Genomic DNA, 15,503 nt, shown 5'->3' with positions numbered 1-15,503 from the left:
AACTAGTGGTTTGATTAAATGAAACGCTTGCGAACAAGCTGACATTGCCCATTCAGAAGAAATTCCCATTTGTGCCATTTTTAAAATAAAATGCTTGCATCACTGCAAGCTGAGATATTGTCAGAATCACAAAATTAGTGTGACTAAAACACTATTACCAACACTTTGACTAGATGTAAATAAGAAGCATTCCCGCTTTGTTAAGGTGCACGGTGAAGCAAAACGGCTTCCACTCTGCCCGCAAAACAAAGAATTGCTTTTAAGAACACATATGTCTGCATAACTGAATGTTGAGACACGCCAAAGTGATAAAAATAGTTTAATTAAAAACCCTATGGTTTTATTAAATTAAAACCCAGTTAAAAACACATGAACTCGCATACCCCGAGCACACCTGAACGCGCATGCGCACACGCACGAAACCGGTCAAACAGGTTGTCAAACAGGTTGTCAAACAGGTTGTCAAACAGGTTTGGTTGGCCGCCATATTGGTCTAGTGACATCGTATTACTACTGCAGTGCAGCATACAGAGAGACGAGAGGACGAGGCTGCAGGTAAATCACAATTTTGCATTCACTATTTTGTTTTTTGTTTTGGTTTTTTTACACAGCGTTCTGATTGATTGACAATGGTCTACAGACAATCTTTTGCATTATTATACAAACTTTGGTTGTAAGATTCAGATAACTATTTAGTAAAAGCTAGATATTTTAAATGAAAATAAGAAAGAAACGTATTTCTTTGTGCCCCCCTTTCCCTGTTAATGCCCCACCTGGCCCACCTGGCAAAAACTTTGCTAGATCCACCCCTGCACAGTTACCAGCTGTCAGCTACACAGAAAAAGATTCTGGTGTCACTTGTCTCTCAGAAACAGTTCATAACTTCCCTTCAACTCAATCATGTTACCTAAAAGGTAAACCTGTTTTTCCATCACCTGCTCAGCTCTGATGATTCCGTAAGGACATCTCCTGGTTTCATCTTCATGTTTCCCTCTCACCAGATATCCAAACCGATATAATGACCAGCAGCTTTTACAGCTGGGGCTCCAGCAAACATCACCTGATACTAGAAATTAATATCAAATAAATTCTAACAACAGCTGATCAAGCTTAAATGTGCTGCTGTTGTTTAGCTCGACATCCCCCAGTTTCCCCGTTCTGGCGCAAAGTGGGCGATAAACAAACATTCTAGCTGAAGTACGGGACAAACTGTGTTCTTTTTCAGCTCAATACCAAACACTAATATTTTCTCTGAATGCCGGACGATTACGTTTTTACTGGACGGTTGGCAATTCTACTAACTAACCTTATGAATAAAATAAAGTTCACTATGGTATCAGTAACATCATAGCACCCACCCAGCTGTATAGAAACTCCATCATGCTAGCTAGCACGCAGTACCAGTTATTGTAACTGATTGTAAAAAGTCAGCACAACGAAAATAAACTACAACTAAACTTGGTTTATATCTGACCCAGATAGACTGCAGTTCATAACTTCTTACCTGAAATTCAGTTCACCTGATGCTCTCACTGCAGCCGCCTCGGGTCTGCTTCTTCTGCCTTCGGTTTCCCTCATCCACTGGCTGCCCTCTGTTTGAGCTCTGCCACCACCAAACAACTGAGTTATTTTTTTCACATCGACCAGCATCTGGACAATCCACCACCTTCCACTCTTTATACCGTTACTAAAATGAATACATAAATCATCGGCCCATATAAACGAAAAACAAGTCCAGCTGTGACCCCAAGTCTTTGCGAAAGACCGGGGGGTGAAACCAGAGTGAGCCGCCCTCACTGTCATCCAGCCCGGGTTGCTTGTCAGCCAAGCCGCGCTGGCTAGCTAGTCAGGCGGCACCTACGTTGTCAGAGCACTGTTGCTAATATGGGATGTCTTGATAAAACGAGCAGATATTTGAAGTTTACACACCTACATTCTTACCTGAAAATATCTTAAAAGTTTAATTTGTGACCTAGAAACAGTAATAAGAGCAATATAAAAACTAAGTGGTAGCCGCCATTGTTTGACACAGCAGAGACGTGCTATGAATTGTGGGATATGGCGTTTTCCACCAAGCATACGCCCTTTTGATTACCGTAAATTAATGAATGGTTCGCGCAACCTTAAAAATTCCAATGGTTCCTGAAAGCAGCGACGCTGTGTGCACTGTTGATATTACCATCAATACGGTAATCCAAATAAGGGTAGACAGGCCGTACCACTCCCGGCATACCACTAGAGAGAGCCAACACACCACAAATTAAGTTTGACTTTCGTTTCAATGGGACCAAAAGATGGAGCCAACACGCCACAAATGAATCTTTCCCATTCATTTCAATGGGCCAAAAAATGGGCCAAAAGTTGCACTAAAATATTAATATTTAAAAAACTATAAAAGTCACAACACCAAAAGTCATAGCACACCATTCCCGATCCAGCCGCACAAAATGATATAACATATGTGAAGTTGTCTCAAAACTGTGGGGCAAGTTACGTGCCGAAATTTCAGGCGGAAGATTGAGAATAATAATAATAAGAAGAAGAATAAATCTGACAAATAGTAATAAGTGTGCCTCTTGGCATAGGCACTAGTGATGTGTCAGTCACGAACGAAACGGCTCTTAGAGCCGGATCTTTGACGTGAACGACGCAAGCCGGCTCCTTATCGTGAGCCGTGGGTTGTTGTTTTTTCTTTCTCTCACCCTCTCTCTCACACTTTTTTCCGCTTCACTCCGCATGCAAGCCTTGTGCTTTGGGCTGGGAAGAGGGGAGAGGGGCGGTAGTTACACTCGCAGTAGCACAGGAACAGAGCTGGAGGGAGAGACCGAGAAAGAGAGCCAGGGACAACAACATCACATTAGAAAGGTATAGTAATCATCCACAACTATTTTCAGTTGCAGATAATAAAGGATTCAGAAAGTTTATTCATGCAGGCCAGACAGGCCTGACAGAGAATATGCATCTTCTTTTTGTTTTCATATTTTAATTTATATTAAATTGTGTTGTGGTTTGCAGTGTTTTGTGTTGTTTCACTTTAAATTTGTTTAAAAGGAAAAAGCTGAAATTTTAAATAGTTAAAAGTTGAAATGTGAATAGTTGGTTTTTGTATTATATGATTTATTTATTAGATTTTATGTGGAGTGAATAAATAAAAGTATATTTACGGTGGCCCCTAGAGACAAAGCACGTACAAACTTCAAAACACGTACAAACTCCAAAACACGTAAAAAGTCCAAAACACGTAAAAAGTCCAAAGCACGTAAAAACTCAGAAGCACGTAAAAACTCTGAAGAACGTAAAAACCCCAAAACACGTACAAAACACAACAGACGTGCTCTAGAATGCTAGGCGCAGTGTTGAGCTTTTGTTACCCAGTGGCTACACAAGCCAGCAAGTACCAACGACCGGATTTGGTGTGTGGTAGTAACACACATTATTTGAATATATATGCGTGCTTGTGTATAAATACACAAACAATACACATATGCTTTCAATTGTGTAATTTAAGTGATCTAGGTAGCTCTGTTTTGGAAGTTCAGTTAACGCTAGAAATGTGTTTTGGAATTTGTACGTGCTTTTTGGAATTTGTACGTGTTTCGTCTTTAGGTGCCACCGCATATATTTATATATAAACATATATAAATAAAACCACTTTTTTTTTACATTAGTAATTCCTTTTGTGCATAATTTTATATTATTGTTAATAATAAATAAATTAAAGCAACCAACAACCTGAAGAGCCGGTTTAGAGCCGAAAGAGCCGGCTCTTTTTAGTGAGTCGAGCTGAAAGAGCCGGTTCTCTAAAAAGAGCCGGAAATCCCATCACTAATAGGCACACTTAATAAACTAAGGACTTCTGGGAAGTGGACTCCTCCCCTGTCCCGTAAGCTTTTAGCCAATCCTGCGTGATCTTCCTCCCACGCCCAGGAGTTTTTCACCACAAACACCGCCCCTCCTGTTTCGTCGCACGGCGCTGCCTTAACGGGCAGCTTAGAAGCTCGTTTTTGTTTTTACCCTCAGCTTCATGCGAACAGTTTGACTACATTTAAATGATTTATTCTATATTTTTGATCAAGTTAAACCTCACACGTTTACATTTTCTACTGTTGTATTTAATAAAAAACAATAGAATAGACATTCATCATACTGCAACTGAGCAAACAAATCGAAGAAGTCTTTGACCGTCCACATACCGTCTGGCACGCATTTTAATTCCCATTATTTTATCACTGTAGGCATTACATCTGTAATGAAACCTCATATGAGTAACACAGAATATAGACAGAACATTATTGATAGTTACTTTCTCCACATATTATTTACCGACCCATCCTTTTTTTTCAAAATGCTATGTTACTATATTTCAATAAGTACGCGAAGGCAGCATATGTCTTCCCGGTGGTGCTGTGATATTGAGAGGTCATACATTTTCAAAAACCAGGGAGTTAAGAGCAGGTATGTTTCCATGATTGCTGAATTCACATCACTGATTAATAATGATCAGATCCTGATTAAATTAGCGCTCGCTCTATTTCCATATTTGTCCTTACAACGCTAACTGAGGTGCTAATGTGCTTGCTAGCTTGTAAACTAGCTGGTTAGGGGACGTTAGTTAGCAGGTATTTTGATGACATTAGAAATCTGTTTGTTCTCCCATCTGTCCGAACATTTAATGTTTTGTTTTTTTTTTGGGGGGGGGGGGGGTTGTTTGTTTTGTTTTGTTTTTTTATTTTTTACATTTAACTCCGTTTTATTAACAACAGTGGGTATTTCTGTTCTCCAGTTCGTGATTTGCAGTGCTGCTGTCGGCTACCTTGCTAGCGTGTTCGCTAGCCGCTTAGCAGCCAGCTTGGTGACAGGAACTGGGGCACCTGTCGTGACAACCCCAAACCCATCTGCCACTGTGTCTGTCGCGGTTTTCTTTAATCAGCTATTTCGGTATGACAAACATCATTCATGTGGTTGTCTCGCTAGTGAGGCGATTGGAGGCTCATGTACTTTACACATAGTTTGAAGGCGCAAACCAATAGCCAACTCCTCTGTTATCTATTTATCCACGCTATCAGGTGTTCTGTAGTTCTTTAAGGTGTTTTGTTTTTTTTTGTTCTTTAAATCAATTTGGTAGTTGTGACCTTCATGCCAGAAAGAACAAACCAAGGTCTCCACACTGCTGTGCCCCTCAGTTTCTTACTCAATTATGGCCCAAGTGCTGGATGAAGTTATCCAGGTAACGCTGTGGTGAAAAGCCATAATGTGAACAGCACAGAGATAAAGAGTTGGATCTGAAAGAGGTCAATAGTTATATTACAAGTGAGGTATTGTTTTATTTGAAATTGTACAGTCCAACTTGGATTTTTAAGTGACTGTGGGCTTTTTGGTGTGGTGTGGGCATTTAATGGATAAAAACATCATCTTAATTTTACTTTATCCTATACTCACAGACACAGCTCACATTTTAATTTGGACTGCACTGAAAGCGAAGAGCTGCTTATAAGGAACCCACAAATGGACAAAACATTTATTGTGGTTTTAATTTTATACAGCAAACAGAAAGTGTTATTTAGGCTTCAGAAAGCACTGAGTGATGAAGAATGCAGTAAAACTTGAATGCCTCGAAGGGTTGTTTCCACAAAGATTGTACAGGGTGGTGTCCCGTACAGTAAAGGTGGAGGGTTTCGTTAGCACAATGTATCTCTGGAATGCAGCACAGCTTTTAGTGAAACGCGGATGAGCGCTTATCTCTGCCGCCAGCGTTTTTCATTACAATAATTACACTTGTAGGGCTAGGAATCAGGTCGCCATACTTATGTTGTTTCAGACTTTGATCTCTGTTTGTGATATTTGAACATGCATAAAATTTTAAAATAACATTCAGGGTATGTTTGTTGTTTTTTGGGGTTTTTTTTCTTGCCTATAAAATGTTTTGGCAAGTCTTTTCTGTGAGAAATGCATTAGTTAATCCAACTCATACGGTTCTTTTTTTCTTCTGACTTGATGTTTTCTGCAGTGTTGTACGTTTGTGCCTGAGCACTAATCAAAATTTCTGAGTGAAGAAGCTAGGATGTCAGAAGAGGTGTCCCGCAACATAAACATCAAGGAGCCAAGATGGGACCAAGGCACGTTCACGGGCCGCGCCAAGCACTTCTTCATGGTCACGGACCCCAGGAACGTCCTGCTGTCCTCTGAGACTCTGGAGGAGGCCAGAGTGACTGTGGAGAACTACAGGTAGAGAAGGTCAAGATATAAAGAAGGGAGTAGGAATGTATAACCCTTATTCCAAAAGACACTGTGTGAAAACCCATATTTTAATTACAATAGGATATAGAAAACATATCAAATATTTAAACTGAGAAAGTGTACAATTTTAAGAAAATTATTAGCTCATTTTGAATTTACTGGCAGCAAAATGTCTCAAAAACGTTGTACAAGGGCCATGTTTACCATTGTGTTGAGTCCTCTCTTCTGGGAAATGAGGAGACCAGTTATGGATTTTGGGGGCGGAATGCTGTCCTGTTCTTGGCTCACGTAGGATTTGAACTGCTCTACATTTTGGGGTCATATTTGTCATATTTTTCACCTCGTGCTGTTTTCAGTTGGTGAAAGGTTAAGTATGTGGACGCGGCGTGTGGTTTTGCATTGTCTTGCTGAAATATGCAAGGGTTAGGGTTAAAAGAAGTCATGTGGATGGGAGCATGCGTTGCTCTTAAACCCGTATGTATCTTTATGGTGATACCTTTCCAGGTGTGCTACCTGGCAATTTCATACATTGGACAAAAATATAAATGCAACACTTTTGTTTTTGCTCCCATTTTCCATGAGCTGAACTCAAAGATCTGAAACATTTTCTACATACACAAAAGACCCATTCCTCAAATGTTGTTCATAAATCTGTGTTCATGAGCACTTCTTCCTTTGCCGAGATAATCCATCCCACCTAACAGGTGTGGCATATCAAGGTGCTGATTAGACAGCATAAATATTGAGGGAGTGTGCAATTGGCATGCTGACTGCAAGAATGTCTACCAAAGCTGTTTGTGAAATTAATGTTCATTTCTCTGCCATAAGCTGTCGCTAAAGAGTTTGGCAGTACATCCAACCCGCCTCACAACCGCAGACCATGTGTAACCACACCAGCCCAGGACCTTCACATCCAGCATGTTATCCTCCATGATCGTGTGAGACCAGCCACCCGGACAGCTGCAACAACAATCGGTTTGCATAACCAAAGAATTTCTGCACAAATTGTCAGAAACTGTCTCAGGGAAGTTCATCTAAATGCTCGTCGTCCTCATCAGACGACGATTACGAGGAGATCCTAAGGCCCATTGTTGTGCCATTCATCCAAAACCATCCCCTCATGTTGCAGCATGATGATGCACGCCCCCATATTGCAAGGATCTGTACACAACTCCTGGAAGATAAAAACATCCCAGTTCTTGGACCAACATGATCAACTCTATGCGATGGAGATATATTGCACTGTGTGAGGCAAAGATACTGAGAAACCCCATCGCTTTAAGGTGCTCTTTTTATACCCAATCATGTTGCTAAAATGCTACCAATTAACCTAATTTGTTAAAAATAGCAACACCAAACAGCTGGAGAACTCCTCCAGTGTTTTTGTTGCCCCTACTCCAACTTTTACGAGACCCATTACTTCCATCAAATTCAAAATGAGCTAATAGTTTTCTTATAGTTGTACATTTTCTCAGTTTAAATATTTGACATGTTTTTTGTTGATGTTGTTTTTTGTAAATAGAATATCGATTTATGAGATTTGCTAATCATTGCATTCTGTTTTTATTTGCATATTACAACAATGTCCCAACCTTTTGGGAAGCGGGGTAGTATGTCTGATCTGAGTAAGGCATGGATAGGAATGAGCTTTGAACGAGATTATATGCTGACTTGTTTTCTCCGGAGTTTTTTTTTTTTACATATAACAAAAACTGTACTGTAGCGCTGTACTGTTATGACTTTTTCAGAGCTGGGATCGTGAAGCCTGGTCTGACGGAAGATGAGCTCTGGAGAGCCAAATACATCTATGACTCTGCCTTCCACCCCGACACAGGGGAGAAGATGTTTGTGATTGGCCGGATGTCTGCTCAGGTGCCAATGAACATGTCCATCACAGGCTGCATGCTCACCTTCTACAGGTACAGCTCAGGTTTAAACACACGATTCACTATAATCTGCTTCTAAAATGATTCCCTAAAGAGAATCTAGAAATGGAAAAATAAGTATCTAATAAATGAAAGACTGAATTTGATACAGTTTCTGTGTGACCAAAAGTCAGCCTTAATACAGCAGCAAAAATAGAAATGTTAATCCCTGTGCAGAGGGAAAATCCTCTTAAAGAATAAAAAATGTTGCTCTTAATTCTACTGATAACTCGCTATGCTGCGACCATTTAATAAGCTATGTGATCAATTCATGTTCAGAATCAGAAGACTTTATTTATCCCCAAGGGGCAATTAACAAACAACTGAGCAGCATACATTGAAGATAAGGACAATAGGAACAGGCAATAGGAGTGAAATAATAAATACACAGTATAGACAGTTTTAAAATTACACAGTTTTAAAATTAAAGTGACTGAAGGTGAATAAATAACTGCAAGTGACTAAAAGTGAATAAAGTGTCAGTAGTGTAAGAAGAGTGTAGTTTATGTTTATGGGTGTGGGAGAAACAGTTTGATCTGCAATAAAAGTATACACAATATGATAAAAGGTAAAGCTGAAATGACTTTTAATACTCTTTGTAATTACAGAAATAGATGGTGAAACTAAATAATAGATTATTGGCTATAGTTTTAAAAACTGATTTATTTTAAAATTTTATGTTAATAGTTCACATTTTATTTTAAGTATTTTTTCACGTTTTTGTTAATTTAATATTTAACAATTAAGTCTATCATTTTTGTCATATTATGTTTATGTTTATTACTCAGGTTCAGGTTGGATGTATCGTGCACTACCATCAACTACAATGTTGTTTTTGCATCCTACCACTTGAGGGCACCATATGGTGACATTTTAAAGTCTATATATTATAGCTTTATATAGTAAAATTGGTATAATAAAGAAGAGAGCAAGTGCTTTGGGGGGTTTCTTAATACCAATATGAATATTTTAGGTGATTTAAGTTAAAGTTGAAATTCAGCATATATTTCTGGAGGCCTGTAAACTGTGCTAAAGGACCATTTGGTTTTTAGGTCACATGAATAAAATTGTGACACATACCCTATCAAGATGATCTGTATCTTTTGCATGTGAATTTTATTCAAACTTGACTATGGGCTGATTGATTTTATATGAAGATGTTATCTGCTGGGAACACTAGTGTGAAATGAGGGTCCACACAAACTTATCTGTATGCAGTTATGACTAAATGCATCTGTAGGTTACTTAGTAGTTTTGCTTGCATCCTCTTTTTTTTTATTATTTTTTTTAAGTGTTTGTCGCTAGCAGCCACAGCGCAAACGGCACCGAACACGCAGCGTGAAATCTCACTTCCTCAAACACACTGTCGCTGTTCCTTCATGTTTTTTGCAGGACTACTCCAGCAGTGGTGTTTTGGCAGTGGGTTAACCAGTCCTTTAACGCCGTCGTCAACTACACCAACCGCAGTGGAGACGCACCCATCACCGTGAAGTATGGAGGACTTCTCATTTCCCTTCCTCTCTTGATCATTCCTGTCCCACGTCTAAACTAGTCTCTGTGAGGAGGCTGTGGGAGCGGCTGTCCTCTCCCTCACAGCGGTATTACGTTCCACTGTTAAGCATGTTCGGCCTCGTGTCACGGTGATCTCATGCTGACTTAGATTGCGTGCTCCTTGTTGACAACAGGTCAGCATATTTGCAATAAATTGCCCCTTCCAGACGCTGCAAAAATGCATTGAATGCATGCATTTATGAAGAACAGCAACATGCGAATGCATATTTATGGATCAAGCATGCAGTCAGTGAAACACATATTGTAATGTTCTGTTTTGCAATTATTTGCGAGGATGTTCTCGTTCATTCTTAAATATTCATACATGACTTCACACATTTCTTGGTCCACATAAACTTTGCATTGATTCACCTTAGCTTAAATTGTAGACTCTGAGCTGCTGTCTTCATGTGGTGATGCATAATTGGCTCTATTTCACTTATGAAAATGCTGAAAAGGGATGTGGGTTCTCAGTGTGTGACCTGTGATAATTTTGTTCTCGCAGCCAGCTCGGTGCAGCCTACGTCAGTGCAACAACTGGAGCCGTAGTCACTGCACTGGGACTCAAGTCTCTAGCTACGGTACTACGTTTGTTTCAAGTGCAACAATCATGAAGTAAACCAAAGATAAAACAAACACACATGACCTGCTCTGAGATGTGATCCTGATTGCTTGATTTTGTTGTGTCTTTGCAGCGTCTCCCTCCAATCATCAGCCGGTTTGTCCCTTTTGCTGCTGTTGCTGCTGCTAACTGTATCAACATTCCCTTCATGAGGCAGAGGTGAGGTCACTAAAGTATTAATTATAATAGGCCACTGATTAATATTTTAACAGCTGGTATGACAGCTTTACATGATGTTTGTTTTTCCCCACTATCAGGGAGTTAAAGTACGGTATCCCTGTAACTGATGAGAATGGAAACCGGTTAGGAGAGTCTCCAAATGCTGCCAGACAAGCCATCGTGCAGGTGGTGGTGTCGAGGATTGGGATGGCGATGCCTGCAATGGGTAACGTCGACCTTTTCTCTGCTTGGTCATTACCTTGCATGCATTAGTGACAAACCTGCAAAGAAGTATCAGCTGAAACTGCAGCTCCTCTCTGCTTTATGGAGTTTTCTGGCTGGTTAGGTTCCCCGTTTTTCTGCCTGTTCTGTATAGTGTTCATCGTTTAACAGCCTATGACCCAGATATTTATCTCAAGAGCCGCTAGACAGCAAACACAAAGTTAAGAGAATATATGTTGACTTTGTTTCCCCTGAAATATTCAAGAAAACATTATGATCGTCACTCACCAAAAATATATTAGAAAATGTATCTTCACCTCACACATTCTGAGCCTTACTAACAGTTTCCTGTTTTGCTATTGAGGCAGAAACCCCCACCTGACTTGTTGTTCTGTTCACAGCCATTCCTCCTGTCATAATGAATGCTCTGGAGAAGAGAGCTTTCATGAAGGTAAGCGAATTGCATCCGTGTTTGCTGTACTGTTTTGTTTCTACTGAGTGGATTTACCAGACATGCTGGTATTTTATGAGGTTAAAGAGTCGCACCGCATTCCACATGTTGCACATACATTGAATGCTTGTGTCTGTAGACGCTCTGTAAAGACAAACTCATCTGATATGTATGTGTCCCTGATTTTTATCTGTTTTCTCTGCAGCGGTTCCCAATTCTTAACGCTCCAGTCCAGGTGGGACTAGTCGGTTTGTGGTGAGTAAAGTAGACTTGTTATCAGTGAGAGTATCCTTTTATCAAATGATATTTTTAACTTCACCTAGAAAGTACCTGCAACAACATCTAAAACATTCCTGTTTTCATCTCTTGATTTCAGCCTGGTGTTTGCAACTCCTCTGTGCTGCGCCCTGTTCCCTCAGAAAAGGTACCAGTAGCCACTTTCACTCATTCAGTCTATATCTAGAGTTGTTTAACTTAGCTGCCTTTTAATGATGCTGGACCATCTCTTTGTAGCTCTATGAGTGTTAGCGGGCTGGAAGAAGATCTGCAAGAAAGGATACGAAAGACCAGTCCTCACATCACCACTGTCTACTTCAACAAAGGCCTGTAGGAGCAGCAAGCACATTTCCATGCATATGTTGAGACACACACACACACACACACACACATAGTGCTCTGGATTCAGGGGGAAGGGTGAAATAAAATATATTTGCAGGGGTTGTTTTTTTTTTTTTTGTTAAGGCTCTTTTTCTTTTCTCTTGAGAGAAGAGCACCATCTATTTACAGTTTATTGTTTTGTGGTGTGTTTTTTGTCTTCCGCTGGTCACAGCTGAACTTTTGGATGGCTATTCATGAAGTTACTGATTTGTCCTCAACCCGCCAATATCTTGCGTTGCATTCAGGTTCATTTCTGATTCAGTTAAAATGAAGACTCATGTGTGTAACTTCTTCTGAATGTAACAGTCTTTTCTGCCTTGTGCTCCCACTTTTTCCAGTGTATATTCCAGTGTCATATATTTCGCACTGACAGTTTTGTTAAAGCTTGAGGCCACCAACTTAGTTGCCCCAAGAAAACTGTATATTAAGTCGCTCTAAATAGCCCGACTCCTGTTGAAGTTCCTGTTTTGTTGTACCATGCCTGTTGTTACCCAGTGCAGCTTCTTACCCTTGTCTACTCTCCTCTAAGTGTACTTATGCCCTTCATATTCTTAGTCAAAGTAATGAGGTGCTCAGTACCTGTGGCAAAGATCTTTATATAGCAAATCGCACATCCTATATCAGTCAACACTACAAACTGTGGTTCTCATCAGCATAAATATGTACTGTGGCAGCCTGGGTTTTTTTTTTTCTTCTTAAAGGTGATGGCGCTTTTAAGTAGTGGCATCCAGTGGAAAGAGGATACTGTGTTGTGTGTCCATGAGGAAGTAGAAATGCTGTTGATATCGTTGATAAGGATCTTAAATTATCTTAAATGTATTGCTGCTGTTATGTGAATACTAACTCACAGTTTGGAGGAGGGTTTTTTTTAGTGTTTGCACCTGACCTGAAGTGGGCTGGGAGACATCAAAACAGCCAGATTGTCAAAAGCGCGAGAGCCACTGATGTCCTGTTGAACCAAAGGACAGTAATAAATGTTGTGTAATAGGTCAAAATAGTAAACTCCTGGTTATAGGTCATGGTAGCTGTGTGTGCACAGTGTTTGTAGCTCTTTGTTAATGTGGACAGCTCGGCCGAGTTTGAGCATCTTTGATCAACAGTCATTCACATTGTTGACCAAGCTCTCCAAACGCAGTGTCCAGTGTGGTTAGATAGTGATGATGGTGTTTTAGTGGTGTAAAAATAATTATATTTTTCTTGGATATATTTATGTACAAAGCACATATAATGTAGAAGCTACGAAGCACATTTTTGAGGGATTTTAGAGATTTTAATTAAAATGTATGCCTCTGTTAGTGAATGCATCAGATGGCCCCACATATGCACTTGGAAACAATGTCCTCTCCTCTTGGTATAGATTAGAGGAGTGTTCCTATAGTTTGATTTATCACTGTTGCAAATTACCAGCTCGGATTCAGTGTTAGTATAAAGTGATGTTTTGTGTATGTTGGTTAAAAATGTGACCACAGTAAGATTGTATCGATCACCAAAATTCATCTCCATTAAGACACTTAGATGTAGTTGTGGACAGATGTTGGGCGTTAAGGGACTGTAGTAACCGCACAGCATTTGCATTTTTGTGAATGGACTTTTTGTACAGATACCAATGCACAGTGTTAATGTGCGATTCCAACATTCAGTAGCTTTATTCACCAAACATTAGGAGAGTGTTGCTACTTGAAACTTAAATGTAAGTGTACGTAGTGGGGTTTTTTTTAACTATTGGCTCTCTTGTTTTGGAGAGAAATTGGGTTTTCATATGAACACTTCACTCCCTTTCATCTCATCCATGTGAACAGAAGGCTTCTGTTTGAGTCCCCTGCTTGAATTAGACACCGACATGGGATCACATGCACTGCAGGACAGTGTTTCACACTTGGCATCACTACTATAGTCTATATGTAGAAGTGTTTGCAGTGCCCACTGAAGACCTTTTTGCTACGATGCTGACTGCAGCTACTGTGTGATGTGTTTGCTGTGCTGCTGTAGGAGTTAACTGGATTTGTGTTGCTGTTTTAAAGGAGCTTTTACAAGTGTGCATTGATGATTGTGAGTCTTCATCATGCTGGATAATGCTGATTGAATCGTGGCTTCGCGTCTGCTAATTTTTAATCATTTGTGGTCTGCTAGCTTTCGTTGCTCGTAACCAAGTTTCTTTGTTCCCATCTTTCTCCTTTTCTACTCGCGTTTTGGTGCACAAACGTTTAAGAACAAAACTGAGGGGTTTGAGTCGGCATTCAGACACGTTTGGAAACTTTCATCGTCCCAGCTTGTGACTGTGTTTTACCACCATATCATGTCACACCTGTAGAGCCAGCCAAAGATGAAACGGGTAAAGAACTGAGGAAGTGTGTAGCTTTTTAAAAGTTTTTGTTTCAGCTTTAGCAAATGGACCTTTTGCCATACTTGTGCAAAAACAGTTTGTTTTTTGTGTATTTTAACACAAGTGGTCCTCTCCACCAAATCCATTGTCTTGAATACAAAGCTACAAGTTTGAAAATGTAAAGAAAGTCCAACACACACTTTATTTTTGGAATTCATTTTTTTGCCATTGATTTTATTGACAGTAACATTTTAGATCAGAGTTCTTTCAGTGTTTTACAACTTTGCATACTGAAGGCATGCATGGAAAAGTCATGTCATGCTACACTCCATGAATGTTTTGGTTATTTTATATACATACAACTCACATACATGTAGACTTATAAGTATTTGTGTTTTCTCCCTCTGTTTGTATTGTTTTGAAATGTATATTTCCTTGACGTGAGATGTATTTTAATCTGAGCAATAGAATAAAATGTGTAACATCAATGCCCAAGCATGCTTGTTTCATGCAGTAATATTTAACACGGGTTATTATCATCATATAAGTGAATATTTCAGCAGAACAGTTCAGATATGAGGGTAAACATTTAACCTAACTTAAAAACCACTGAATCTTGGTGGTTGGAACATTCACAACTTTAATCTGACACCGTCAAACAAAAAAATTTCACACTCTATGACATGGTCACATCACAGTCAGCAGAGCAGGACGGATTAGGCTGCTGTTAGATGAGTTAACTGATGAATATAAGAGAAAACAAAGTAAATGTGATCACATCTCTCCCTGTGTCCATGCTGACTTTGCCACTGCTGTAACTTAAAGTTTGGCAGCCCTCTGGGTCCCACCCCACTGACCTGGGGGCCCAAGCAGTTGCTTGCCTTACCTAGTGGTAAAAAGCTCCTCTGCATTACTACTGATTCATATAGAGAGCTATAGATACAGCTATAGATAAAGTGTGTGTGTGTAAATTGTTCTTGTGGTAGCTCCTATATATAAAGGACTTTGCCTCGAATTTATACACACTGGCCACTTTATTAAGTACACCATTCAACTGCTGTTTAATGTAAATCTTTGATGGCTCAGTGCATTTCATCATGTAGACATGGTTAAAATAACCTGCCAAATTACAAGAATGGGTAGCATGGGTTCATCCTGCTATCACTTCAATGGGGTAATATGGTTAGATTTTCATGTACCTGTAAGGATCTTGGCTGTTGCATTTTGAAACAGTTGAAGTCATCATACTGATGGAGAGTCCCGCAAATGGACCATTACAATATAACCTGCTTAATAAAGCATGGACCAGTTTCTCGGTGCAAGTTTGAGATAAGAATTTTCTAACCTTTGATATAC

General features: G+C 39.7%; 1 protein-coding gene across 2 annotated transcripts; it reads left to right on the top strand.

Moving 5' to 3' along the window:
* Positions 1–4,345: 4,345 nt before the first annotated feature.
* Positions 4,346–14,635, top strand: sfxn3 (sideroflexin 3). Of its 2 annotated transcripts, XM_084947734.1 has the most exons (12): positions 4,351–4,455; positions 4,784–4,938; positions 6,008–6,225; positions 7,986–8,156; positions 9,555–9,653; positions 10,219–10,294; positions 10,409–10,494; positions 10,593–10,720; positions 11,118–11,167; positions 11,373–11,422; positions 11,544–11,591; positions 11,681–14,635. In XM_084947734.1, exons 3-12 carry the CDS (start codon positions 6,062–6,064, stop codon positions 11,775–11,777), a joined length of 969 nt encoding a protein of 322 aa, XP_084803860.1. In that variant the 5' UTR covers positions 4,351–4,455; positions 4,784–4,938; positions 6,008–6,061; the 3' UTR covers positions 11,778–14,635. The 2 variants fall into 2 exon arrangements, with proteins under 2 accessions (XP_084803859.1, XP_084803860.1); XM_084947733.1 differs by lacking the exon at positions 4,784–4,938 and having other exon boundaries at positions 4,346–4,455.
* The last annotated feature ends 868 nt before the right edge of the window (positions 14,636–15,503 follow it).

Source organism: Perissodus microlepis, chromosome 13 (assembly GCF_051167445.1).
Source record: "Perissodus microlepis isolate ML-2025 ecotype Zambia chromosome 13, ASM5116744v1, whole genome shotgun sequence".
Lineage (NCBI taxonomy): Eukaryota > Metazoa > Chordata > Actinopteri > Cichliformes > Cichlidae > Perissodus > Perissodus microlepis.
The sequence above is the reverse complement of the archived record's forward strand: the minus strand, read 5'-3'. Positions and strand labels throughout refer to the sequence as shown.